At 37.2% G+C, this 27688-nt stretch overlaps 3 protein-coding genes across 7 annotated transcripts; all 3 read left to right on the forward strand.

Annotated features, from left to right (window-relative positions):
- Positions 1-5623: 5623 nt before the first annotated feature.
- LOC105232304 (long-chain-fatty-acid--CoA ligase heimdall) lies at positions 5624-13698 on the forward strand. 2 transcript variants are annotated; one of them, XM_049456440.1, is made up of 7 exons: positions 5624-5730; positions 11217-11949; positions 12008-12411; positions 12487-12781; positions 12847-13137; positions 13198-13489; positions 13564-13698. In XM_049456440.1, the coding sequence occupies exons 2-7, from the start codon at positions 11242-11244 to the stop codon at positions 13656-13658; spliced, it is 2085 nt and encodes a 694-aa protein (XP_049312397.1). In that variant the 5' UTR covers positions 5624-5730; positions 11217-11241; the 3' UTR covers positions 13659-13698. The 2 variants fall into 2 exon arrangements, with proteins under 2 accessions (XP_049312397.1, XP_049312402.1); XM_049456445.1 differs by lacking the exon at positions 5624-5730 and adding an exon at positions 6406-6429.
- A 1483-nt stretch (positions 13699-15181) lies between these two features.
- LOC105232305 (long-chain-fatty-acid--CoA ligase heimdall) lies at positions 15182-20709 on the forward strand. 2 transcript variants are annotated; one of them, XM_049460491.1, is made up of 7 exons: positions 15182-15239; positions 18280-19050; positions 19109-19506; positions 19567-19861; positions 19926-20216; positions 20274-20565; positions 20626-20709. In XM_049460491.1, exons 2-7 carry the CDS (start codon positions 18337-18339, stop codon positions 20697-20699), a joined length of 2064 nt encoding a protein of 687 aa, XP_049316448.1. In that variant the 5' UTR covers positions 15182-15239; positions 18280-18336; the 3' UTR covers positions 20700-20709. The 2 variants fall into 2 exon arrangements, with proteins under 2 accessions (XP_049316448.1, XP_049316515.1); XM_049460558.1 differs by having other exon boundaries at positions 15195-15316.
- Positions 20710-23852: 3143 nt separating this feature from the next.
- On the forward strand, positions 23853-27485 carry LOC105232306 (long-chain-fatty-acid--CoA ligase heimdall). Of its 3 annotated transcripts, none has more exons than XM_049448584.1 (6): positions 23853-23953; positions 24683-25590; positions 25712-26115; positions 26174-26462; positions 26601-26891; positions 26949-27485. In XM_049448584.1, the coding sequence occupies exons 2-6, from the start codon at positions 24892-24894 to the stop codon at positions 27312-27314; spliced, it is 2049 nt and encodes a 682-aa protein (XP_049304541.1). In that variant the 5' UTR covers positions 23853-23953; positions 24683-24891; the 3' UTR covers positions 27315-27485. The 3 variants fall into 3 exon arrangements, with proteins under 3 accessions (XP_049304541.1, XP_049304549.1, XP_029408708.2); XM_049448592.1 differs by having other exon boundaries at positions 23882-23953; positions 24716-25590; XM_029552848.2 differs by having other exon boundaries at positions 23939-23975.
- The last annotated feature ends 203 nt before the right edge of the window (positions 27486-27688 follow it).

Here is a 27688-nt window from a genome sequence, read left to right on the forward strand (position 1 = left end):
GGAACTTAGGTGAGACTTACTTTCATAGAGAAAAAATTTCTAAAGTGCTGTATAGCCCTAGCCACATTTCTCCAAACTGATCCGAACGCGTTTTCCGTATTTGAATGACCACCCCCTAAAAGTATGCTCATAAATTCAGCTGTTGTTAAATATAAAGAGAAATATACACTGAGAAAATTTGTTTCTACAATGGTAAAAATGCTGTCTTCGTTTCACCAAGCGTCGCTGTAGCAGATGCTGATATAAACGGACAGCACTTGTGATGCAACCCTGCGCTAACATGTTTTCGGACGCCTACGCATTGATTTATGATACTTTTCTAGTGAAGAAGTTATTTTTTTGTGTAAAAAAATTATGATGTAACCCTTTATTTTGGTTTTCTAACAATTACTTTAATTGTCTTTAAGTCTTCTACAAAAAAATAAATGTGTATGTTTGTCATTGAACCATTTAAAATAGTAAAACTGATCTTAAATATGTAAAATAAAACTTGGTAGCACTGAAGATAGTGTCTTACCACTTTAATGACGTAACCGCTTACCCTCTTGTACGAGAGCATCTGAATACTTTGCTTTTGTTTTTACATCTATTTTTTTTTTTTTTTTGACAAGAGAGCAGAAACGAATAGAGAAAGAGAGATCGGTTCAATTGTCCACTCAAGCAAATTAAAAAAAATAATAATTTTAAGAAAAATGCGTTTACATAACTCTTATCGTTTTGGGTGTGCTGAAACCGAAAGTGACATTAATTTTGTCATAGATTTTGCTGAGAATATACCTATGTAAGTTAAACAACTTTTCACAGAAAAAACAATAAATAAATATATATTTTAATTGCGTTACAAAGCTATGTATTAAACATAATTTTTCCTTAGCGACACTTCTTTTGGTACATTTTTACTTTTTGGAGGTAGCAGGAAAGTCTCTCTGAAGAGTACAGCAGTAGTTTATCAGCATTAATATACTCCATCTTTTTTGGTATCTTTTTTCCATCCCGTTACCACCTTGGTGAAACTCTTCACCTTGCTCTTCACTCACTACTCCTAAATTTTCTGGAATGTAGTTCAGGTGGGGGGAAAAAAACACTTTAAGACTTTTGTTTTATGTAGTTAGAGCTTTTATTACTGCCTAAAAATTCTCTATGACCTCCTTAAAGACAATTCACAAATTCCACTCTCGACATTGATTTTTTATAGGTAAAGTTTATTATAGTTTCGATGTAGCCCAATTTGAAATTTTAACTAAGCTACCGTCGGCGCTTTCCTTCAGAAAAATGCGCAAACTAAGTCTTTAAAACGAAAAACAGCTTCCCGAAGAATACTATTACCAAGGATGACCACCATATTAAGCGGATTAGTATTCATAACAGATTTAAAACAGATGAAAACATCAGAGGCGAAGTTTGAGAATTAAGTGGAACCGAAAGCAGTACGCGAACAGTACGTCTGAAACTCCAGGATCCTCCAGGAAATCGAACTATCTGCCAAAAATCCACAATTGGTGGTAAAAATGCGGCAAAACCGCCTCCAATGGGCAAAACTGCACAAAACCTGGACCAAGGTTTTGAGAAGAGTAATATTTTCAGATGAGTCCAAAAGAACATCTTCGGTTTAGACGAAATGTCGTACGTTCGCAGAAGAGTTGGTGAACGTTTCAATAATGAGTGTGTCAAGCGTACCGTCAGGCAGAAAATGATTTGAAAGTGTTTTCCTTATCATAGTGTTGAAAAATTGGCCCTGATTGATGGAAATGTTAACGCCATCGAATACTAAAAGATCTTACAAAAATGGAAATATTTATTTTGAACTGAATTATTTATTTTTGTTAGAAATGCTTACACATGTAGATAAATTAAGTTTTAATTAATTTGTTTATATATGTATGTATATGTATATTAATATTTTATATTTTCCTCCATTTTAAATAAAATCAAATAATCACACTTTTCTAAGGTGTCCTCCTCCGCTACTGTATAAGAAATTCATGCACAATTTCGACTCAGCTGAAAACAGTTGTCGTAAGTACATATGCATGTTTAATTTCCTACAGGCCCTTTTTCTTCCCACAAGCCATGCCATATTATTAAAAGTAATAAATATACAACAATTATACCGTCATTAAAACATACCGCACCTACAGAAGATATAGACATACATATGTACATATAAAACCGTAGCTATTTTCTTTCATTCGCATTTCGTGTCTACCGTCAATCTGCTACACTTTCTGTGCTCTTCTAGGCGCATACATACTTACGTGCATATATAGACGAGTAAAGTTACGCATTCATTCCGTAATATTTTTGTTTTTCATCCAACCACCGGCGCTCTTTACATGCCGCACACACTTTACAACATTCGGATATACAAGAAATATATCAACATAAAAGTATTTGAAAATGTTTACTCTGTCTTGTATGTACGTGTATGTACATATGTATGCATGTGTAGATGTGTAAATGTTGGTTTATGTCGTCAACAGGCACGCTTAGCATATGATTGAGTGTATTTATGTGAGCATATTTATTATATATACATATCATTTACATATGTTTATGTTTACTCTTGTAATAAATATTAAATACTTTGAATGAATAATATGAGAATGACAACAACAACAACAAACAGCAACAAACCGCTAAATATCTCAAAGCCACACAGCATTATATACAAAACATACAAGACATCGGAACAGGCGCACAGCACGGCACGAAAGCGGCTGCGGTGGTTAGTGGTTGACTGTTGGTGGTCATCAACATCAACAACTAAACAAAAACACGATGTTATTTAGCTATAAACATATGTAAAGGCTGCATACATTTGTACATACTTGTACATCATAAATGCAAATTTCAATGACGGTAATGAAAGAGAGCCAAATGAGTGACTTATTTGCAGTTAGGCAGTGAATGGCGTCGCAGAGAGCAATTGAACGCGCTGTGAGAGCGTAAAAGTGCCTAAAAAATACATACATATGTATGCATATATTTTTTACGAAGCGCAATGTCTACCCGATAACGATAAATATAAGTATTTATGTATGTACATAGACTTGCGTCGGTTATTCGGGTTTGTGTGGTTACAGGTGAACTGAAGCAGTTACACGAACACTCACGAATTCAGCGCTTAATGCCTATGGGGTTATAGGGTTGACTAAGCTGAAATTCTGTTTCTTAATAGCTTAAATTTTTGTACGCTCTTCTAAGTTCAAATATGTACATACATATGTATATTCCTGTAAATATTTACCAGCTTTAATTAGTACATACATATGTATGTACTTAAAAAGATCGGCAAATTTCGACTTCTATCAATTAGAAGGCAATATTCTGTCTCCAATACACGAGATTGTCTAACGGTGCTTGAAGTTTGTTTAAACCAATATACAGGCTTTGTCCGAAAAAAAATGACACCGAGTCGATTTAAAAAAATTTTTTTGAACCTATCGTTAAAATTTTTTAAAAACCTTCGATTTAGTCTCCTTCTGCGTCGATGCAGCGCTGCCACCGCGTTTTCCAAGCACGAAGGCATCACGGAAGGCATTCTTCATAATAGTCTTGAGAGCCGAGGTGCATGCTGTTTGGATCCCCTTCGTCGTCTCAAAATGCTTGCGTTTCGTCGGCATTTTCAGGCAAGGAAACAACAGTCCGTGGGGCCACATCTAGGCTGTCGGGCGGTTGCGGGAGCGTTGGGATGCCGGACTTATGGTCAAATTTTCTTTGCACACTTCCACTCGCCGCAATTTTTGGTCCTCAGTGAGCACTTTTGTGACTATCATAGCGCAAATCTTGTGCATATTCAAGTCCTTCGTCACAATGTCATGAACCACACTAAATCTACCATCTGGCAATTAAACCAATATTTCGTCGATGGTCTGAGTTCAAAACTTTGCGCACACTAGTCACATTGCCGGTGTTTGTCGAAGTCGCAGGTCTCCCAGCACGGTCTTCATGAGCGACATTTTACCGATCCTCCAAAGAGGCCTGGTGCCACCGAAATACACCCCTTCTTGTTAAGGCAACATCTGGGTAAGCTTGCTTAATCATATTAAACGTCTCTGTCACTCACAGAAACATGTCGCGTTAAAATGCTTGTCCTGACTCTCCAGGTGCTCGGAGACAACTGCCCAGCCACTCGTTTGTTAGCTAGGAACGCCCTCTATCGATTCTCCGAAGTACTGTTGCAAATCAGTACTTTTATTTTCCGGATAAACCCTGTATTGGCAGTGGCTCTATTTCGAATAAAGCGTTTGTAATTTCAAGTTCAAGTTTACAAATTAATTAATTTTTAAATAAAAACTTTGAACTAGTTTCCGAACAATTAATCAAATAATAAACATTTCTAGAATTTACAAGAAAGGAAGGGCTACGTACGACTCTAACCGAACATTGTATATTATCGCTAATTGGCAAGTATCAAAGTTTAGGTATACTTTCGGGTGTTGGAAGAACTTTGTATTTAAAAATGGCTCCGTAAGTTTCATTCAGTACTCATCAGTCCCAATTAGTGAATGGATTACTCAAAAGCTTGCTTAGTTGTATTACTCAATTTTGCTTAATATCTGCGATATTTATATTGAAATCGGCCTAATCATTATAAATCACATGAAAATGTAATATAAACCCAACCAAAGAGGTTGGAGTTAATATAGTGCCTAAACCCGGATAGGTTAACCAGAGAATCGGAAAACACTATACAAGTATTAGGGATATGGGGTTTTGACCAATGACTAGCCCGTATTCAAAGCTATTCACTTAATTTCATTGAAATACATACATATGTATTACATATATTGACCAACTTACTACTAGAGGGTCAAAAACCACTATATCTGGAAAATTAGTTAAAGAAAAGTTTAGACGCAGTTTTAGGAAGATAACTGCTATATATGGTAGATTGCATAAAGTCAACCGGAAGTTTGAAAATATCTACATCAGTTAGGCATTTAGGGGCTAAAGGAATTACTAATCTGATGTTAACCACTTTTGAGACGATGTCACATTATTATGCGAAAAATATTCTCTCAGAATCTGAACAATATATTTCAAGACTGGCAGATATTTTCAGTAAAAAGTCAGTCACACATGCTGGGTGAACTCTTATTCGGTATCTAAGGACTTGGAAAATTATGATCCGATTTCAAAATGTTTAGACATGCGATGGCATTAAAGGCATGTTTTAACAAAGTTCTATTCCGATAAAGTCGTCTTTAATTTATATATTGTATAGTGAAATAGTCACTTGAAGTTTTGAAGTCTGATTTCGTCAAGTTTTACAATGTAAGATAAGAATTTCAAGATGCACCAAATTGGGTATAAAAGATTTAATTTCCCCTGGAAGTCAATTCGATCCTGATCATTTTATACGTAGTATATGATATACAAAACTATTATACTCTCTGTTGCAGCATGTTGCGAGAGTATAAAAACATAATAAATTTTATATTTATATAGCATATAGTGGTATCCGTATATACTACCGATACATACATATGTATGTATGTAGATGTGATTCTAAGAAGATAATGACCGGAAATAAAATATTAAATTTGACAGATATATGTATATTCAGATTTATAATATATTACAATAGTTCTTAAACAATGCGTAGCTTAGACATTGCTTTTAAAAGAAAATATCTTCTGATTAAAAGTTTAGTATTTCCTTAAAGCTGGTTGAATATGATTCTTTAAACAAAATTCGCATTTATTGTGATAAAAGCAGGAAAAATAAGTGAGTTTTAAGAATAGTTATAAAATAAGATGCAGTGAAATAAAAACAATTATTTTGTCAATAAATTAGTTAAGTAGTATGGATCTCGTATAGTATAAGAGTGATCGAATTCCGCTATATGGTTTAAGAAAGATAAGACTTTGAACTAATTTCTTTTTATTAAGGCTGTGGTGTGATTGATTGGCTAAATACTTTTTGAGTAGACAGAAAATATGGACATAGATGTGTAATTGCGTCAGGACTTTTCTGTAATTTGTAGTGTACTTACGGTGCTTCAAAATACTCCTAACGTTAACAAGTTTGAAAATTAAGAAAAACAAAAAAAAAATGTTGAACGACTCATGTAATTTAGGATGTTCCTTATTATTATTTTGTGTTTTGGTTATAAATTTTGAGGTTATATGAATATTGAATGCTTAGTAACCTTATTTTCTACTGGCTGTTTCCATGTAATCAGCCGGAAGGAAATGAAAATATATAAACAAATACACCTACATATGTACATACGCCCTTACGGTATGTTTTTGCATTCCCAAATGAATGAAAAGCTATAAATGTATGTAGATAAGGTGGCATGGAAATAAACTCAGTTCATACCAATTGTAAATTTGTAGCTGTTTACAATATACATATGAATACGAGTATATAGTACATACAACTTATGTACTCGTGGATATACATTAACGGCTAGCTACAAAGGTACGGTATAAGGGCCAACAAGAAAAAAAAAATAATATCAAAGCATTTAACCGTACGAATTTTGTGAATGAAAAAATTAAGTAGATTTTTAGATTATTTTATAGGCAAGAACTCTCAGTGTACAAAACAATAGTTTTGTTCTCTATGTATCTTTAGGTTCATTTCAACTCATATATTTGATACTGACGTATTTTTGGCTTATCCTAACGTACATAGCTACTCTTAGTCTAGAAAATACATACATACATACATATATAAAATAAGATAGGTAGATAATAACATTAGCAGGTGAATGGTTGTAATGAGATAGCAAATATTTGCTTCACATGATGTTTCTCTACTTAAAGAGCATCAGATGAAATATACATATATAAATATGTATATGTACATAATATTATTTACATATGTATATGCTACTAGACTGTGTTGATAATATTAGGGATGTTCGAGTTGTTTAGTTTAAAATAATAATTATGAAGTTTGTACTACGCAAGTAAATAGTTGTAATTATGATAGCATTTCTGGTTGTTTGGCGTAAAGTTTACGCCGTAAACCATTGATTTAACATATCCTCAGAGAAAATAATCTACAATTTGCAACGTGTCCATCTTTAGACGTGAAATATGAGACGGCGCATCGTCTAGTAGGCAATGAACAATTGAAAAGTGAACTTTCTGAATATGTGATGGTTATTTTTGAGAAACGAAAATTAGTTGGTGAAATTTTAGTTTGAATGAAAAAACGAAAATTCCTATGTAAAATGTATGGGAACCTAAAAAAAATAGCGACCCCTTAGAGTTAAGCTACAGCGCCTGGCTTGAGGGAGGATTTTTTGTTTGTCAATCACTAACATTTGAGGGGGTAAGAGTTGAAAAAAAATTTAAAAATATTTTTTGAAGCAGCCTAAGGTACATATGTATTTATGTATGTATATGTATTTAACTCATTTATTGCAATTTCAAGTTTTCATAGTTTTGTCTCTACAAAACGACCTGCCCCAAAGTGGGAGGAATTGCGGGAAATGGTCCAAGTCTAAAGTTGTCGATTATGATAATTACTGTTGTTGTTGTTTACGGTGTGGCTTTTGGATTAGGAGATTAATAATATTTATGTGTATACATACATACATATAAGTATATAGAATTATCGTCATAGATATTATATATGTACATATGTCTTCACACCTCTTTATCAAAATACACTTCATAGTTCCGCAAAGAACATTTGTGTAGCTGTTAATATATTTTTACACTTCTTTGAGTTCTTTGTGTATAAACCTGTATTAACGAAGGCAACCTTTGTAGATACATACATATATACATGCATACATATATGCATCTTCATGTTGCTACATTGCATTCAGCATAAATATGACAGTCATTGTCGAAGAGACGGTGATTATTTTGTTGTATTTGTACACTACATTTACAAGTTCGCCTAGCAGCCAGTAATTAACCAGCAGTTAGATATGAACACTGATGTACGAAGTGCATGTAAAAACTCATAAATATATGCAAGCATAATATATATAATATACATATGTACATATGTGTATGTACATAAATAGTGAATTGTGGTTGAAAATATTGCACGAATATCTATGTTTGTATGCCTATAACAGTGTTTGTTGCACTGCAAAGGCTGGCACGATGAGTTACTTGTGAAAAACATTTTTATTTGTGTGGCTAGCAACGTAATCTGTTGCACACACATACATGCATATAAGCATATAAAAATCTATATTTTTTTGTATATTTACACGAAAATCCAGAGTAATTTTGCCATTGCGGCCGCGTCGGTTGCTGCTTCATGTTCGCCTGGTGGAATTAAGAAATCTATATGTATCTACCGCAGATCGACGCACACACAAAACCGATTTATGCAAATAAATACATACATATACATATATGCATAAATAATATACTCGTAAACATAAGTTGCATATTTTACATATTTAAATTAAGTAAATGAGTAGTTAAACAAACACATATTTGCCTTCAAAGATAAGCGTCAACAATCTTCCACAAATGTTGGTGCAATCATACATACATATGCATACATATTAGGAGTGTGTTTAAATATTAATTTGGTTTTTTACATATTTCACGCGACTGTAAACGCATTAAAATTCGCGCGCAATCCCATACATACAAAACTATGTATGTACATACTTGACTCTATTTGCATATTTGACAGACATGTCTGCCACTGAGAATTTGAATTTGCGCAAAAGTAAAAAAAAATGTTATATAAAATCATACAAATATATGTATGAATGGACATATGTATGTATGGTATGTATATGTATAATAATAATATGCGCATAATACATGTATACTTATGTACATATGTATATCCTTAATTAGTGATTATTTTTTACCCTGAACAGGGTATATTAAGTTTGTCACGAAGTTTGTAACACCCAGAAGGAAGCGTCGGAGACCCTATAAAGTATACATATATGTATGTATGTATATAAATGATCAGTATGTTGAGCTGAGTCGATTTAGCCACGTCCGTCTGTCTGTATATACTTATATATGTATGTATACGAACTAGTCCCTCAGTTTTTAAGATATTGTTTTGAAATTTTGCAAACGTCATTTTCTCTTCAAGAAGCTGCTCATTTGTTGGAACTGCCCATATCGGACCACTATAACATATAGCTGCCATACAAACTGAACGATCGGAATCAAGTTCATGTATGGAAAACTTTTGCATTTGACAAGATATATTCACAAAATTTGGTATAGATTATTTTCTAAGGCAACAATGTAATCTCCGAAGAAATTGTTTAGAACACATAGTTACTAAAAGATATGCACCTGTGAAGGGTATATTAGCTTCGGTGCAGCCGAAGGTAACGTTTTTTCTTGTTTATGAAATTTTTATCCAAGGCATATCGCTAAACGCTACAAATTATTTAAGGTAAGGACCAGCGCTTATGAATTCAATGGATGTTGTAGATCACACCAAGACGAATTTCGTGAAACTCGTTCAAAATCACTTGTTGTTGCGAAAACTGCTGTTGCTTTGCGCAAAAATGATTGAAAAATATAGTCCTGACATAAACCTAGGATGTCACCGCTTTTCCACACCTGCGCTGCGCTCAGAATCCATGTTTTGAAGATGCTTCAATTAGAGTGCGAAAGTGGTTCGAATATTGGTTCAAACGAATGCAAGAAATTCTGCCTCTTTGATTTTCGAAAAATTTGTTCAAGATACATACTTAGATGTCAGATTAATAAAATCTGTCAAAGCGTGGAAAAACAGAACCGTCTGTACAAAGGTTATGGCGTCTGCATTTTGTAATACGCAAGCAATAATTTTATTGACTACCTTGAAAGGTAAGGACCATCAACAGCAACTATTACATAGTATTCTTGAACCATTTGATGGACGAAGTCATCGGAAAAAGGCCGCATTTGAAGGAAAAGGCAGTGCAGTTTCATTAAGGCAATGCACCGTGTGGCATGTCAGTGAAAATTATGGCAAAAATCCATGCACTTCGTATTGCCTTTGCTTCCATCTGTCATCCTTGACATCTCCCACAGGAGGAGAGCCCTTCGCAGTTTTGTTTTGCCAATTTTTTAATAAATTAGTAATGGCGGATTTATTGTCTATGTTTTGCATTAAATATTTTTGTAACATCAACATTTCATTAACACGAAAACCAACCAACTATAATATATTCCTTACGGTTTTTGGAAATTATAGAAGCATAGCAACAAAGCCCCGTTGTAATACTCTTTTAAAACCATTTAAGCTTTTAACATTTGGTAAAAACTCACAGAGTTGCGAATTTGCCAACGATTATGACAACTTTTTATTAAAAACTCTGTTGGAAAATAAACGGCAGAGCAACAGAGCTCTAACAAATATTATAGCGTAATCGAGGTAACAATAAATATTAAATTTGTGGGTACACAGAAAGCAACTCCACGCAATAAATCACGTGAAAAGTTGGAAAATTTCGCTCAACTAACAAAAGAGAGTTCGTGTGCTGCATAGGTATAACTGTAAATGGAAAACGGCAGCAACCAGCAAGCTTTAAGCTGTGGTCATTCACCGACTGTGGCTGCTGTTTGTTTCAGAAATATAACTGTGCAATTTGCTAGCAAATATTCAAAATTATTGTTTTGGAATAACAAAATTGCTGGAAAACTAAATTTAGTAAAAATTTGAAGCCTTTTACTAGTAAAAAGTTTTTATTAAATAATTTAAGTAAAAATCTGTGCGAATTTTAACAAAAAGTGCCGATATGTGTAACAGGCGAGAAGCCACAACCAGCAGCATAACCGAGCAGTCAAAGCGGCAGCAACCGCAGCAGCAGCAGCATCCGATGTAGTGGCGGCCGATGCAGCCGCAGAACATAAAATTCGTAAAGAGTTGCCGAAAAACACCAAATGCAACACAGCAGGGGGAGGGGTGGGTGATGGCAGTGCACACATGTGTGAGTGCGTGTGGTGCAAGCCAATAGGAAGTGAGGAAGTGAAAAGCGGATGTGAATTGCGTAACTTTTGATTGTTGTTGCAGTGGGTTTGATATGCAAACAGGCGGAGACAACAAGTAAAGAAGGAGGTGGGGCGGTGGTGAAAAGCTGTGTACAGAATACGCTTACATAATTCTGATAAAACAGTTGACAAACAAAAAATACAAGTAGACGTTTAGGAATAGCACAAAATTCAAATTTAAAGCTCTATAACCCGACTATAGTTATCTCCTGGAGCTTGGCTCTCAATGCATGATTACGTTTTAATCTCTCCACCATTTCTATGTACTTGCAGTTTAAAGTGGAAGCTATTATGCGCAATGTCGGAAGGAACTAAAGAATATGCCACATTAAACCGTCTGAAACCCGCTACCAGTTTCGTATCAACGAGTCTTTCGGAGCCTGTACGTCTGCGCATTGGCAAGCAGGGTCTTACAGCGGCAGCACCGCAAACCATACCACAATTGTTCCGTGATTGTTGTCGGCGTTTTCCACACTCGCCAGCTTTGGCTTATGAGCGATATAACAGCAAAAACGGAGCTAATACCAACAACCCTTGGACGACCACGTCCTATGCCGAGTACGAGCGTAATGTCGAGACAGCTGCACTTGCGCTACTGCACATCGGGCTCACCGAGAACAGTAACGTCTGCGTGCTGGCTCACAACTGTCCCGAGTGGTATTATGTGCAGTTCGGCGCGCTACTGGTCGGTGCCGTGGTCTCGGGCATCTATTTGACCAGCTCGCCGGAGGCAGTCAAGCATGCGTTGGAGGCCTCGGCTGCCATGGTGTGTGTGGTTGGCGATGCGACGCAGCTGGCGAAGGTGTGTGCCGTACGGACGGAGTTGCCGCTATTGCGTGCAGTTATATTGTTGGAAGAGAGCTTCGAGGATAATTTGAGAGCGGACGGTGGCTATTATCTGTGGTCGGATTTGATGGGATTGTCGTTTGATTCCCAACTGCGGCAGGAATTGCTACTTAAAGAGAAACAGATCGCCGCTAATCAATGCGCGTTACTCATTTTTACGGTTGTATATAAGATGTCTCTTAAATTTACACTATTTTAACTGTTGTATACTTAATTAGTCCGGCACAACGGGACTTCCGAAAGTGGTAATGCTGTCCCACGACGCCATCGTCTCAAATATTAAATTTTGTTATGCAACTGTTGGACCTTTCAGGAAAGAGCCAGGTGTAACAATGTCATATTTGCCGTTAAATCACGTCGCCGCACAACTCTTCGAAGTGTTGATGCCTTTGCTATGCGGAGATTGTGTCTATTTCGCGGATCGAGATGCGCTCAAGGGAAAATTGATAAAGAACTTACAAATTGCGCAGCCAACGCGTTTATTTGGCGTCCCACGTGTCTACGAGAAAATACAAGAGGAACTGCTGGTAGCCGAAGCGAACTCTTCGTACCTGTGGCGCTTGCTCTCAAGTTGGGCCAAGCGAGTCTTATTGAAGAGCTATTTCTGCAATGCCGACGGCCTGTAAGTACGCTACAGTATAGTTCCTCGTGAATATATATAACCATTTATATTTTCGAAAACACATCTACTATTTAGTGAACCAAAGAGGACCCTCAGTTACATATGCGCTTCATTGATTGTGCGTAAGTTTAAAACTCAAGTCGGTCTCGGTCAATGCGCTTACCTTTGGGCTGGCGGTGCTCCATTATCGGCGCAAGCGAAGAAATACTTTCTTAGCATGGACATACCGGTCGCTGATATGTTCGGTGCTTCGGAGGCAGGAGGTGCTATGACAATAACACGCAACTATTGTCATTTGGAGAGTAGTGGCAGAGTAATGTTAGGAATTAAACTTAAGATCGATAAGCCGAATGAGCAGGGGCAGGGAGAGGTACTCAGTTGCCTTTATTTAAGTTCTTTGAACAAAAAAATATTATTTGTGTTAAATTTTCGCAGATTTGCCTACGCGGTCGATGCGTAATGATGGGTTATCTTAACAACGAGGAAAAGACCCACGAATGTATCGACTCAGATGGTTGGATGCATAGTGGGGATGTGGGACGGTTGAGTACCGACGGCTGCCTACATATTACCGGACGCATAAAGGATATTGTAATTACTGCAGGCGGGGAGAATATACCACCTCTTTATATTGAGAACCTCATCAAAGCCGAACTACCATGTGTCAGTAATGCGCTGGTGGTGGGCGATAAACGAAAGTTCTTAGTAGTACTGCTAACACTGAAAGTGGGTGCCTTGTTTGGTATATTATTTAGTGTAAATTTAAATTTTTATTTTCTCTTACAGACGGACATTGACAACGCCACTGGCTTGCCGCTTGACATTCTGCATCTGGACACTGTCTCTTGGTTGAAGTCGCTTGACATTAACCATACGCGCTTGTCGGAAGTTTTGAATATACCGGCGTTTACACCGAGCTTTGACTACAAAGGTTCAGTTATTAAGCCGGACCAAAAGGTTGTTGCGGCTGTAGAAGCAGGTTTGACTCGTGCCAATAAAAATGCTTTATCACGTGCTCAAAAGGTTCAGAAATTCGCATTATTGCCACACGACTTCACAGTGCCAACAGGCGAGTTAGGTAAGAAGAGAAGCTATATAGTACGAGTATACAAGTTGTTTCTCCAACAAACTTTTTAACTTTCTTGTCTTAAGGTCCCACTCTGAAGTCGCGACGTGCTTTCATTTGCGAGAAATATGCGGATATAATAGAAGAGTTGTATAAGGAAGGCAGTAGATTGTTAAGTTAATAAAAACTGATTTATGAGTATGATATTAAAGCAGATGAATTTGTAAATTTGTTGTTTTCATGGGTCTAGTGATACCTTAGTTCATAGTTGTCTTTGTGATGCAAATATTCCTGGTACTAGGAGCCGTAACAGCAATTTCTGTTCAAGAGGGGAATACATCATAGATCAAGTATTGTCACTCTGCCTTGTCATTGTCCCTTCTCAGTCTCAAATCAGTCGAAAACCTTCTTTTACCGAGATTATATAATATATTTGAACTTCTGGCAGTTAAAGTTCTTGAGTTATATTTCTTAATTTTTTTATTTTTTCTGATCTTTTATAAAGCTTTTTGTATATGTTTTAAGATCGTCAAGCTTAGCTTTAGACTACCGGACCACTGAGTATTCACTCAGACAGCAGAGCGACAATACTAGCGTTGAACTCGAAAGCTGTGCGCCCAAAGTTTGTGAAGCAGAATCCAACCTTACTAGATATATCATCAAACTATTCTATTATCATACTCATTTGTGTGTCTAGTCATAGGAAAAATCACTGAAGACTGGTTAACCGATATGCTAGCAAGAGCGGCACCCTACCTCGCACACATCAGAATAGTGACGATAGCCGTTGTCAGCTTACGTTATATCAGTGGACCTATGAACCTGGCATGCGCTTAGCAGACGATCTTTGACGTACAGCATCTGGTTGACAGCGAGACCTTTCTGGCTTAGTATAGAATTTATGACCTCTACTGATCTACTTGCCTTTAGCAATGTTCATCTTGTCGTAAGCAAAGCAATTCTTACTGAAGATTGGACACGAGCATTCATGCTGTAAGGCGTAAGGCTGAAAATCCAATCGAATGTAAGCTGTCAAAGTTGTTGGGATAAAGGTGAGGTGGAAATATCCAGGTAATTTCTCTTCCATTGTCAAGCTTTTGCAAGACTGAGGTAAAAACTTCTCGGTGGTCATAGCATCAGGATAGAATCAGCAGACTTGGCCGAAACTGACATTAGCCGCGCCAACAAATTTGAAATCCGCTCCAAGCGCTTTGTTCGTTAGTGACTGTCTTTAAGATCAAATTTACAAGAGTTCTGGGGATCACAGAGGACTGGTGGGATGGAGATCTATGTTGTGATCGATCTTTTATCCTACCCTAAACCAAGATCGTCAACCCGTACAAACGTTGCATCTAAGGTTCACAAATGAAAAAAATAGGGTTCAAAAGTAAACTGATGTGTGATTACAAAAAAAAGTTTTGTTTGGAGTTACATATAAATAATAAATACCGTAATTAATATGCGTATTTATAAGGCAGCAACAAAAAACCAGCAGTGTAGTGTGTTCTTTCGTAAAAGTTTGTGCAATGAATGGCTTTTAGCATCATAAATTAAAGTGTGAAATTTAACCTTTGATTGAATTTCTTAAGTATTTCTAGCCTGAATTTTGCCTTATTCCACTATAAAGTTTGGAATGTAAGTTCGTGAGTATTTTAGTATTTCGTAGTATTTTAACTATTGAAGATGTTGATAGTTTAAAATTCTTAAATAAATAAATCTTATAAAATATTTTTTAAATCACAGGACTAAAAAGGATAGCAAGGTGTGGTTAATTAGTGAGTGTTTTAAATTTGCCTACTTCTGATATCTGAATAGCAGAAACTAAATATCCATATCAGGGTGAGCCAAAAGTTATAACGATTGTAACGAATTATGGGTTAAAATGAATATACATACATATGTATATACCAAGATATAATATTCTTAATATACAAGATCGGATTTTTAGTTAAATTTAAAAATATGTACAGTACTTAGCCCAATGGCATCAATTGAAGTCAATACTGTTTCCCATTGCAGCTTAAAATAAGTAAATTTGATCTGGTTCTACCAAATACTCAGCATAAAGTTCGCAGCGTAGATATTTGACCGAGGCGATGACTTTGAAACATGACCGCACAGTTCTCTTTTGGGGTTTCTGTAAAACATTTTTCATCATCTCTTACGTTTCTTTGAATAAAAAATTTTCTTTTTTGCCGTAGGAGTAATTTTTCACAGGTGAAAAGGCGACACTTAACGTCCTTTGATTTCAAATCATAAGTAATGTTCGTCGTTTTTGAACCATTCCGAGCTTAAAATGGCTTGGCGCGCGACTCCCAACCTTGAAACAAGCTCTTCTTCCGTTTGAAACGGATCCTCATCGAGCAACGTCTCCACTTCACCGTCTTTGTAGTAGGTTTCTGACCTTCCTTCAAGCGGACGGTATCGATATGACGGCACGCTGTTTCACTTTAGGTATCTCCTCCATAATTTTTTAGGAGTTTCCGACGTGTTTTAGACGCCGATTTCTTTGACTCAAAAAGCGTTCAGTTGGTACATATGTCAGCTATACGTTATGTAGTCCGATCGAAATAATTTCTGCGGAGATGGTAGGGAAGTCTTGGTTAAAAATCTGCTTCAAAAATTTTCCATGTAAGCACTTTATTCCGATCATTTAGTTTGCATGGCAGCTATTTGCCTGTAACGTGGTTTTGTATCATTTATGTATGTATGTATGTATATGAGAAAGCTCACCGACTTCAGTGATTAGTTTTTGATAATAGTTCTCGTTAGCTGAAGAAATCTATTTTATGTTGGAGAATTTTTTTTTGTAGAAAGTGCCGTGTGCTAAGGTTGCGACAAGAAATTCAAAAAGTCAGGTGTTTAACATTTGCGAATTTTCAAAAAAACTTTTACTAAATGTAAACGGCTGGCAGTTGAAGATCTGAACACAGATCACGTCACGCTCACGTGACATATGGACAACTTTTATATTGAAAAGCATAAAGGGAAAAAGTTAACGTGCAATTTTTATGCTCCTTCCAAAGCATTTCTAGTGTGTTTTAAAGAAATGCAGATATATACATACATATGTACATATGTATATAGAAAAGTTAATATGTTACAAAGTACATTTCGAATGTGTTCACACTCTACACGCTATTTGCCCCGCTTATGCGTGAGAAATTGCCGTTCGGCTTATACGAGCCCAGCTGTTCATTTATGTAGAACAAGTAGTATCTAGATATGACTAAGCGCTAGTAAGCACACACGCATAGCAATGGACTCGAGCGAGTACAAATGCTTACATGCACACATATGTACTTATATGGCACATAAATAGGCGGTATATAAGTACGACTTTGAATATGAGCAATAGTAAATTGTATGTGAAACCATATGCCATTAAGCAGTTAGGTTGTTGGTTGCATGGTGAAACAACATAATAAAAACATATATACATATGTACAATTGCAAAGCGGCGCTGTGAGCAGAACTCGTTCGGCTGCTAATTGCTGTGCGCCTATTGAAAAACAAGATATCTATATGTATCTACAAATAAATCACATATATATTATAAATAAATAAATAAATAGTTACACATATAACTTTTTATGTAAGCAGCCTTTTAAATTGGCGAAAAAATTGTTAAATTTACATACGCGTAGATTTGTTTACAGAGATATGTAGCAGAGCGCATGTAAGTAAGAAAATGGAATGGATACATAGTAAGTATTATATGTATGGATATGAGTTTTGCTTAAATAGTTGTATCGTCATATGAAACTCTGGATACATGTAACTACATATGTATGTGCATATGTAATGGCATGCCTTGCGTTAGTAATAGCAAAAAAAGAAGAAAAGAAAAGTAATGATAAATATTGGGGATGAACAATTAACAATCATTGCGGATAAATACGAATCGAAGTACTGGTAAAACTATAATAACATACCTACAAAAAGATTTGCCAATTGTCCGTTAACGAATACCGATAAAGGTGGCACCATAACATATACTATAAATTAGGGTGGTATATAAATAACCAAACACACCATAATACTCTTCATAAATACAAAATATCCATTCCAAGAACCTATGTTCTGATATTTTTTTCGCATATTGTAATGTTGCTTTCGTGGAGATATCTCGTAAAATGAAAAGAATTTCCATACAAGAGCACTTGATTCCGATCGTTCACTTTGTATGACAGTCACAAGTTGTAGTGAGATTGGCCCACTGCCTTAGAGAATATTCCATGACAAATTTCTGGAAGATATCTTTTTAAAGGGAGGGCCGAACTGGACACAATGTGATAAGTTTTTATATATAAATATCTTATAAGGTCTCTGACGTTTCTGTTTTTGTGTTACAAACATCGTGGCACCCTGTTCAGGGCAGGAAGGTTGTTAGATTTTGTTGAGCTGCTGAAGTTGTCACAATTTAAAAAACGAGATAATTTTAAATTTTCATTCATAATTCAATTTTTTTGGCTTAGCCTAACATTCGTGCACATAAGTATAACCTACTGTATAACACACCGTAGACATAAATCATTGTAGGCAACACTCTGCTGAGTTAAAAGGAACATCTTGTTTTAAATATAGCGATTTTGTCATTATAAACATTTTACTGACCGAGGGTTAAGAACATGAAGCCTTAAAAATTATCGTTATAATATGTATGTATGTTCTTGCATATACTTACGTTTAAGTTTCCTGTAAGTTATAGCAACTGAACACAAATTAAACTTCAAAGTACTTTCGAGTTAAGAAATCTGAATTATTATGTACATATATGTTGCTTACTTATTTCATTATAGTATCCACCAAATATTGTATAAAGATCTTGATATATCAATTCAAAATCGACTGTTGTTATGGGAGACGCACAGACTTTACAATTTTTGTCTGCCACTAACCTCAAAGATGCCACCAGCTACACATCCACGTCTCTCACGGAACCGGTAAAGCTAAGCGTTACCGCAGACGACTTAGCGTCAACTCCGCCACAAACCATACCGCAATTTTTCCACGAAATATGCCAAAAGTATGCGAGTCTGCCTGCACTTTGCCATGCCCACAATGCAAACAACAACGGTGACGATGCGAGTTCAAGAGCTGGGAGAATGGTTACCTATGCAGAATATGAGCAAAATGCTGAGCAGGTTGCGCTCGCGCTAATGCATGTAGGCCTACGTCCGCGTACCGCAGTCGGCATACTCGCTTTCAATTGTCCGGAATGGCTTTACACCGAAATGGGAGCTTTGCGCGCTGGTGGCATTGTAACCGGCATATATCTGACAAGTTCGCCGAAAGCAGTGCGTCATGTGCTCGGAACGGCGGAAGCGACCGTCTGTGTGGTGGACAACGCCAAGCAGATGGCAAAGGTGCGCGAAGTCAAAGGCAGTTTGCCACATTTGCGCGCCGTTATTCAGCTCTTTGGACCTTTTGATGAGTTTGTGGGTAGCGTTGAAGGGTATTATCGTTGGGACGACTTGATTGCTATGACATTTGATGCCCAGCTGAAAGCTGAACTAATCGAGCGCGAACGAGATTTGGCGGCTAATGAGTGTGCCATGCTAGTTTTCACCGTACGTAGCTTTAAATTAAATCTGAGACTCAATTTTAGTAATATGCTCACCTTTACAGTCTGGAACCGTTGGATTGCCAAAAGCAGTTATGCTATCACATGACAATATTCTGGCACATTTCAAATCTGCTACCTTTCACGGAGACTTCGAGGAGGGCAGCGATGTAAAAGTGAGCTTTTTGCCTTTGAGCCACATCGCAGCTCAAAATGTCGACGTCTTCAATAGCGCCAATACTGGCGCTTGCATTTACTTTGCAGATAGTGATGCACTGCGCGGAAGCTTACAAAAAACTTTGATTATAGCGCGCCCTACAAGATTCTTTGCGGTACCACGAGTTTTAGAGAAGATGCGAGAGCGTTTGCAGCAGCAGGAGGCAGAGTCGTCGTGGCTAACACAAAGTGTTATGAAATACGCACGATGGGCAACGCTGAAAAGTTACTTGGATGCAGGAAGTGGGTAAGTTGTCATATGGCGAATTAGTTAGCTCAGAAACCGAAATAAATTTAATTCTCTTAGAAAGCCGGAATATTCTATCAAATATTGGCTGGCCTCGTTTGTAACGCACAAAATTAAAGTTGCCTTAGGTCTCGCTCGTTGTAAATTGATAATCGCCGGTGGCGCACCTGTATCCGCCGACCTGAAGACATTTTTTATTAGCATAGATCTACCGCTACTTGAGATTTATGGCCTCTCCGAAGTTTCCGGTGGCTCTACGATAACTTCAGAAGCACGACAAATTTATGGAGCTGGAAAACCTTACCCAGGCTTAGAAGTAAAAATCGATAAGATCGACCAGGAAGGTCTAAGCGAGGTAACGTTTTCATGAAGGCTTACATTGAAAGCATTAGGAATTTAGCAAAACTGTGTTAATTTAGATCTGCTTTCGCGGTCGCTACATATTTATGGGATATTTGAACGAACCAGAAGAAACAAAGAAAGCAATCGACACGGACGGTTGGTTTCACACGGGTGATACAGGTTATCTAAACGAATCGGGCGATATTATAATAACAGGCCGCTTAAAGGAGCTAGTTGTCACAGCGGGTGGTGAGAATATACCACCGGTGTATGTTGAAAACCTAGTGAAGAAAGAGTTGCCTTGTGTGAGCAATGCCATACTTGTTGGCGATAAGCGAAAATATCTCACTATACTCCTGACAATCAAGGTACATTTGTAGACACTTCGATAGTGCCGATTGTTAAATTTTTCGCTACCACTACAGACCGATATGGATGTTAACACTGGAAGGCCCTTGGACACCTTACAGCCAGTTGCCATTGAATGGTTTAAATCTCTGGGCTTCAACTACACTCGTCTTTCAGAAGTCTTGCGTATTCCTGCTCAATTAGAAGACTTCAATGCAGGAACAGTGGAAGTGCATCCCGAGCCAAAGGTCGTGGCCGAAATACAGAAGGGAATTGAGCGTGCGAACGAAAAGTCATTATCGAATGCGCAGAAAGTGCAGAAGTTTGCGATTTTGCCGCATGACTTCTCAATACTTACTGGTGAATTGGGTGAGTGATCTATATGCGTTCGTTTTATGAGTTATTACGAAGGACATTTCTTAATTTTAGGACCCACATTGAAGTCCCGACGTAATGTTATTTTACAAAAGTATGCCAAAGTTATCGATTCTCTTTATGAATAAAATAATAATACTCGTAAATGGCTGTTATAAGCTTTGTACTTTTATAGCGATGTTTTTTTATCTTTGCTTGTCAAAATTTGTCGGAATGAATAATTATGAAAACAGTTTCTGTATGAGTAGGTAAGTATTTGTCGAGGCACGCATTATGGATGATTATGAAGAGAAGTTTTGAAAGCGATTTCTGCCAAAGAAGCTACTTCAATATGATTTTGGCCAAGTGTGTTGTTCTGGGCTCATTATTACCTACAATATTCGGTTGATATCACCCTAGAATGATATACGATGATGATAATTTGGGAGGAGTATCTATGTTGAAGCATGAAGCAAGCAGTATTCGCCGAATTTGAGCTTGAATCCCAGAATTGTGTTTAACTTTTTGTGATATAGTGGCATATTAACCATGTATTATTATTTATTATATTAAAATAGTACTAGCGGCAGGCCCTTCGGCTGTAAACAGTGTTATCATTGTCTCTTTGTATTGACCTTCGGACCTTTCACTGTGTTTTGTTGTGAATCGGTGTTGAGAGTTTATTGATTCTGAAACAGTACGGGTTATGAACATGCGTAATCATACAATTTTGCCGTGTCATGGTTGCTTTCTTATGCCATGCATGTAAAATGTTTAATGAACAGTTTTGCCGAGTCATGCTTCTCTTTCTTATACCATACATGTAATATTTATAACTAGGATAGGGAAAAATGTTAAACAAAGTGTAAGAGTTGATCACGTAACAGTTGGTCCTTAGTGAAAGGTCATTATAAATTAAAAAAAAAAACATTTGAATTAACTACTTGATATATAGATTCGGCGATCCGTTTGTTTATAGAAAGTTGATAATCGGATTACTTCAGCAAATTACTTAAAGTTCTTGTTTCGTTGGAAAGTTTCCTATAGATGACTTCCAAACGTTTTCATAAAACACTTCTTCTCTGTAGGTTTACCACGCTCGCCTAATAACAATTTTTTTTTATAGAAGTACTAGAGGTGCAACTAACTTCTGGTTAGAACTGATATTGATCCTCATGACCACAATAAACGACTAGAGAGAAACGGTGAAATTTTTGTTTCTTTCATATAATCAGTTAATTTTTGAACACCTAAAATTTTTATACCAACATTTTATTAGGCAATAGAACGAATGATCAAGAGAGTTATTGTACGTAATCGAGGCAGAAATCTTCTGCAATCCTTTGTAGTAAATTTAATTTAGGTATAATATAATGGGTTAATATATATTGACTTTATCTTCTGTTTCGACTAAGTTTAGTGGTTTTTTATTTCTTGTATGGTATTACTGACTTTAATCAATTCTTCGTTGTCGTAGGCCGCAGAGTCAGATAAGGCATGATGACGAGTATTTTTCCAAAGTTATCTACAGACTTTTGTTCTTTATTTTATTTACAGTTATTTACAATTATCTTGCTTTAAAAGCCAGTAATACTCCTATTTTAATTTTGCGAAAAGTAGAACTTGCAATATGAAATAAAACACTAAAATTTAGTCAGAATAATTTCCGTTTTTTTGTTATGCGGATAAATCTGTGCCATTTATGATTTGAACAAAGTGTCGGCAAAATGGCTACCACGACTTTGATTGCATAACCCCACCTGTTAACGGCAATTTTCGGTGACCCGGTGCAACATTTCGGATGGAATTTCGGCTATACTCAGTTAATGTTGTCTTCGAGCTCCTCGAGCGTTAATGGTTTATCAATGTAATCTTTTGGTTTAACATACCCCCAGGAGACAGTAATATATAAGCGTTAAATCGCAAGTCACTGGCGACCATTTGAGTGGGCTATTTCTTGAAATAAACGAGTGGCCAAACTTTGCACGCAAAATGTCCATGTTGAGACCTGAAACATGAGACGCTGCACTTTTTAGAAATAGAGATCGTCCGCGTACATTTAATTTCCCAGGGAAAAAGTTTCGTCAACATCATGTTAGAACGCTCGCTTATGATGATAACGGCGTTTCCTGTCTCACTCCGAAGTTCGCCATACACTGCACCATATAGTAAATTTTTGGAATAGCAATTGCATTTCCTGAACTACACGTGGATTTGATTGAGCCCAATGGTGAAAATTTTGTTTCTTGACGAAGTCACTAAGCCAAAAATGGGCCTCATTTGAGAATACCGTGTTTTGCGCGATGAGCTCTTGCATTAGGCACCATAGAACATACACAGTCAAAATCTTGCCATCCCTATTGGCAAATAAAGGGTTGTATATATTTTCAGCTCTCAGTTTAGATGGGCGTGTTTGGGCAGATTTATATATATGATACATATAAGAAAAGGGCAGCTATTAGAAAAATGAAGAATTTCTTTTTATTTCATACACCTATTTAATAACTAGTACCTACTCTATTAGTTTAACGATCAATTTAGCTTATAAACTTAACCCCTATTTTGACTTCAAAATCCAAACCAATTCTTCTACTCAAGATATACTACTTTGTGATCTCGAGAAACTGCAAGGCGAAGGACTTTCGAATTAATATTTAAGAGCTATTAGGAGAGAGTTTTTTGAGGTGTGGATCAATCAATTTTTCAGACTTAAAGTGAATAAAAATAGTAATAGATTTCTGTTTACCTACCCTAATAAGTATCATATATTAGATGTCGAAACTGAATCATATATTATATGTTCATTTTACCACACATGCCAAAGAGTCATCGAACGTCTTAATCTGTAAACAGAATACTTGGGGAAATAATGCCAAGTATTTAAAAAAATAAACACAAAAATGATGTGAGTACTACAAGTATATATATTTTTTGCTGCTGCCTTTAATGAACCTTTGACCAAAGTGTCATTGGAACCGTACGGAGTTCTGTGTCCGCCTCGTCATTGTCTTATCGCTGAACAAGATGCCTAAGTACAACAACTACAACCACGATAAGAATCCCCAGCATCAGTGGTAATGTTAGAAACCAATCGTTCGATGATGTTGCCGGCGCTGCTTTCGCTGATAAGGGTGATAACGGGAGTTGGTTTCTTAGTGGACCATATCACTAAACCATACATCAACTATGGGTGTTTAAGAGTCTTATGTATATATGTACATACTTATGTATATGGAATGTAGCATACACATTTTGATTTTTTATGTTTTTTGTCTAGCCGGCCTGATAATCCTATCAACCACAAAGTGTGTAATCCATATTAGGCAACCGCAATAAGTATTCCACCAGTCTGAGTAAAATATTCAAAAGATTTTCAAGTGTCGTGGAAAACGGTTGTGCGCAAGTGAGTCAAGATACTCGTTTTGGTAAAAGATTTATTGAATAGAAATTTGAAACTATTTTAGTTTTGTGAAGATGACTGAAAGGAGCTATATTAGACACTATTTTTGGTGCTGATTAATAAATAAATATATAAAGTGGTGTTTTCTGAAAAGCGTTCTATACAAATGGTCAGAACAAAATAGTTTGTGAAGTCGCGAAGAAAAAAATTTTGTTTCCAATAATTTTTAAAGTAAAACTTATTTCAATTTTATGAAAATCTATTTCGTACTCTGTAGCTGGAACACCAAACCATAAATATTTGCAACCTATATCATTCTTGTTTCGTGAATATTGCATCCTCACGATCTCAGTAATAGAGAGACATATTTTGTTTTTGCTTAACACCAATTCATTCTCTTATGTTTCTCAGTCCTGAATTGAGTTTAGTAAATGAAGTTGAACACACCAATTATTTTATTTATTTTTCACAATCCTCAGTGCCGAATTGAGTTTGGTAAATGAAGTACCTGAAATTAATCTCCTTAGTAATAAAAAATAATATTTTCTTAAGGGATATCACTGTAATGCTTTGGTGACTGATGTAGAGTGTATGTTTTGAACGAAAAGTAGCGCGGATTTGTTACTTGATTACCAAAATTCACAGACAAAAAATAAATAAAATGAAATCATTTTATTAAGTAAGATTATCTACAAATATTGTCTTGTTAACGACAAATATATTTTAAAATAGCAACATTCAACAGACCCAAGTTTCTTTGATTAGAGCTGATAACCAAGCGGAGGAGAAAACAAATAAGAATCGCTTTGAATAGGCACTACAGACTTTAGAAACCACACAAGTGTTAATCAGCGCAATAAGACCGGAACTACAAACACACTAAACACTGAGAGCAATACAAGTATATATTCCACACAAACAAACGAAAACTCGCCAGCGCAATGATGAACGAGAGCACAGACGTCGCAACTTCGGTGAGCACAGTAAAACCAGCCAGCAGCTATATCTCTACCTCGCTCACCGAACCGATAAAATTGCGTATCGGCACAGAGGGTATATCCGCCAAAGAGCCACAGACCATACCACAATTCTTTCATAAAACCTGTACGCGTTTTCCCGAACAGCCGGCGCTCGTCTACGCTAATGAGCCAAAAGATCCAAACACTGTCTGGACAACTGTCACCTACAAACAGTTCGAGCGTAATGTGGAACAGGCAGCACTTATGCTCCTGCATGTTGGCCTGCGACCGCGCACCTCCATTGGCGTATTAGCTTTCAATTGCCCCGAATGGTTTTATGCCGAACTGGGCGCTTTGTGCGCTAACGGCGTTGTGTCGGGCATATATCCCAGCAGCTCAGCGGAGGCTGTGCGGCATGTGCTTGCCACGTCGCAGGCCACCGTCTGCGTTGTAGATGATGCAACGCAAATGGCAAAGGTGCGTGAAGTCAAGGATCAGCTGCCGCTTTTGAATGCGGTTATCCAATTGCATGGACCATTCGAGGATTTTGTCGGCAGCGAGGAGGGTTACTATCGTTGGGCGGATTTGTTTGCTTTGGAGTTCGGCAATGAAGAGCGCGAGGAATTGGCGCGACGTGAACGTGCGGTCGCCGCTAATGAATGTGCCATGCTAATTTTCACGGTAAGTGAGGGTGTTTCACATGACCAGGTGACTTTTCTGATATGCAATAGAATATTTGACAACTTATATTGAAGAAATATTGGTTCTTGCCTCGTATAAAATTTCGTCTACTCCCTTTCAGTCTGGCACAACGGGTCTACCTAAAGCTGCGATGCTCTCTCACGACGCCGTCGTCATGAATGCCACATGTATCAATGCTGCATTGTGTAAATATGGCAAACCTGCTGAAAGAATAGTCTCTTACTTGCCTTTGAATCATATTGCCGCCCAGATCTTTGACGTATATTTGAATTTGGATAAAGGCAGCTGCGTATATTTCGCCGATCGCGATGCGCTCAAAGGTACACTTACGAAGACCTTTGCTAAGGCACGTCCCACTTGCATATTCGGTGTGCCTCGAGTATATGAAAAGATACAAGAGCAGCTGAAAAAAGTCTTTTCGAAATCGTCGAGTCTCTCACGCTACACGTTGGATTGGGCAAGGCGTGTGACCTTGGAACACTATATGAACAAAAATGGAGCAACGTAAGTATTCAGTCAATACCCCAGCTGGTAGTATTAGAAAAAACTCATTTGCTTGCAGAAGCTATTCTCTGAAATTGTGGTTGGCATCAAAGATCACGCATCAAGTCAAAGTCGCTTTGGGTCTGGAATGCTGTAGCTGGAGAATTATTGGCGGTGCACCCGTTACAACTGAACTGAAGGAATTCTTCACAAGCCTGGACATGCCGCTCTTCGAGGCTTATGGTCTGTCCGAAACGGGTGGTGCTGCGTCGGTAAATCAAATTTACAACAATTTCAGCAGTTGTGGAAAAGTCATAGATGGCGTTGAAGTGAAAGTTAACGACCCAAATAAAGAAGGACATGGTGAGGTAAGCAAACTTATGTAAAAAGGAAGATACTTGAATTAACTTAAATACGTGGCACTCTAGTAAATGCTTAATCCTTATTAATTCTGTCAAGCTTTCAAATCATAACCATATTTGATCTCTTTTCTCCTCTTAATATAGATCTGTCTGCGCAGTCGCTCGACTATGATGGGTTACATCAATGAGTTGGAGAAAACACAGGAAGTTCTGAATGATGATGGTTGGTTCTTAACAGGCGATTTGGGTTATCTGGAAGCTGATGGCAGTATCGTCATCACTGGACGTATCAAGGAGTTGGTCATTACAGCCGGCGGTGAAAATATACCGCCCGTGCATGTAGAGTCTCTTGTGAAGGCGGAATTGCCCTGTGTTAGCAACGCGCTGCTTGTTGGCGACCATCGCAAATACCTCAGCATACTGCTAACACTAAAGGTAAACAATAAAGTTCACTATCTTACTATTGCAATTATCATTTATTACTCATTACAGACCGATATTGATCCACATACTGGCATGCCATTGGACACGCTTCATTCCGATGTAATTGAGTGGCTGAAAAATTTGGGCTTTAACTACACACGCTTATCGGAGGTTTTAAACATACCCACAGAGATAGACGAGTCGCAGGTTGCCAATGTTTTAGGAAAACCTGACCCAAAAATAGTGGAAAGTATAGAGGCAGCCATAAAGCGCGCCAACACACGTGCTCTATCGAACGCACAGAAGGTACAAAAGTTTGCAATTCTACCGCATGACTTCTCGATACCTACCGGAGAGTTGGGACCAACACTGAAATCGCGTCGTAAGATCATACTACAGAAATATGCTGCAGTTATCGATCGTATTTACGAATAAGGTGTTGACGGCATTAAATTCACATGGAATATCGTATTGTTTTGTTTTCATGAAAATATCGAATATAATTTTAAGACATTTAGTTTACGCTTGAATGTATCCTTTCCCTTAGAATCTATACTGTGTGGGGTTTTAAAACGCTAATAGTTGAATAAAAATAATATTAAGTGATTGTTCTGCTTTCTACTTCTTTACTGTCTGAGTTAACAATAGCAAGCCAGTCGTTTCGTCTCTTCGTTATTTGACGCCAATTGGAAAACCTAGCTTCACTAGATATTTTCTGTTCTTGATCTCTCAAATGGGGTGTAGGTATTTCTTCTCCTCTGCTTCCACTGACGGGTATTGAATAGCCTTCGCACTATGTGATGGGAGAC

The sequence above is a fragment of the Bactrocera dorsalis genome, chromosome 1 (assembly GCF_023373825.1).
Source record: "Bactrocera dorsalis isolate Fly_Bdor chromosome 1, ASM2337382v1, whole genome shotgun sequence".
NCBI classification, from domain to species: Eukaryota; Metazoa; Arthropoda; class Insecta; order Diptera; family Tephritidae; genus Bactrocera; species Bactrocera dorsalis.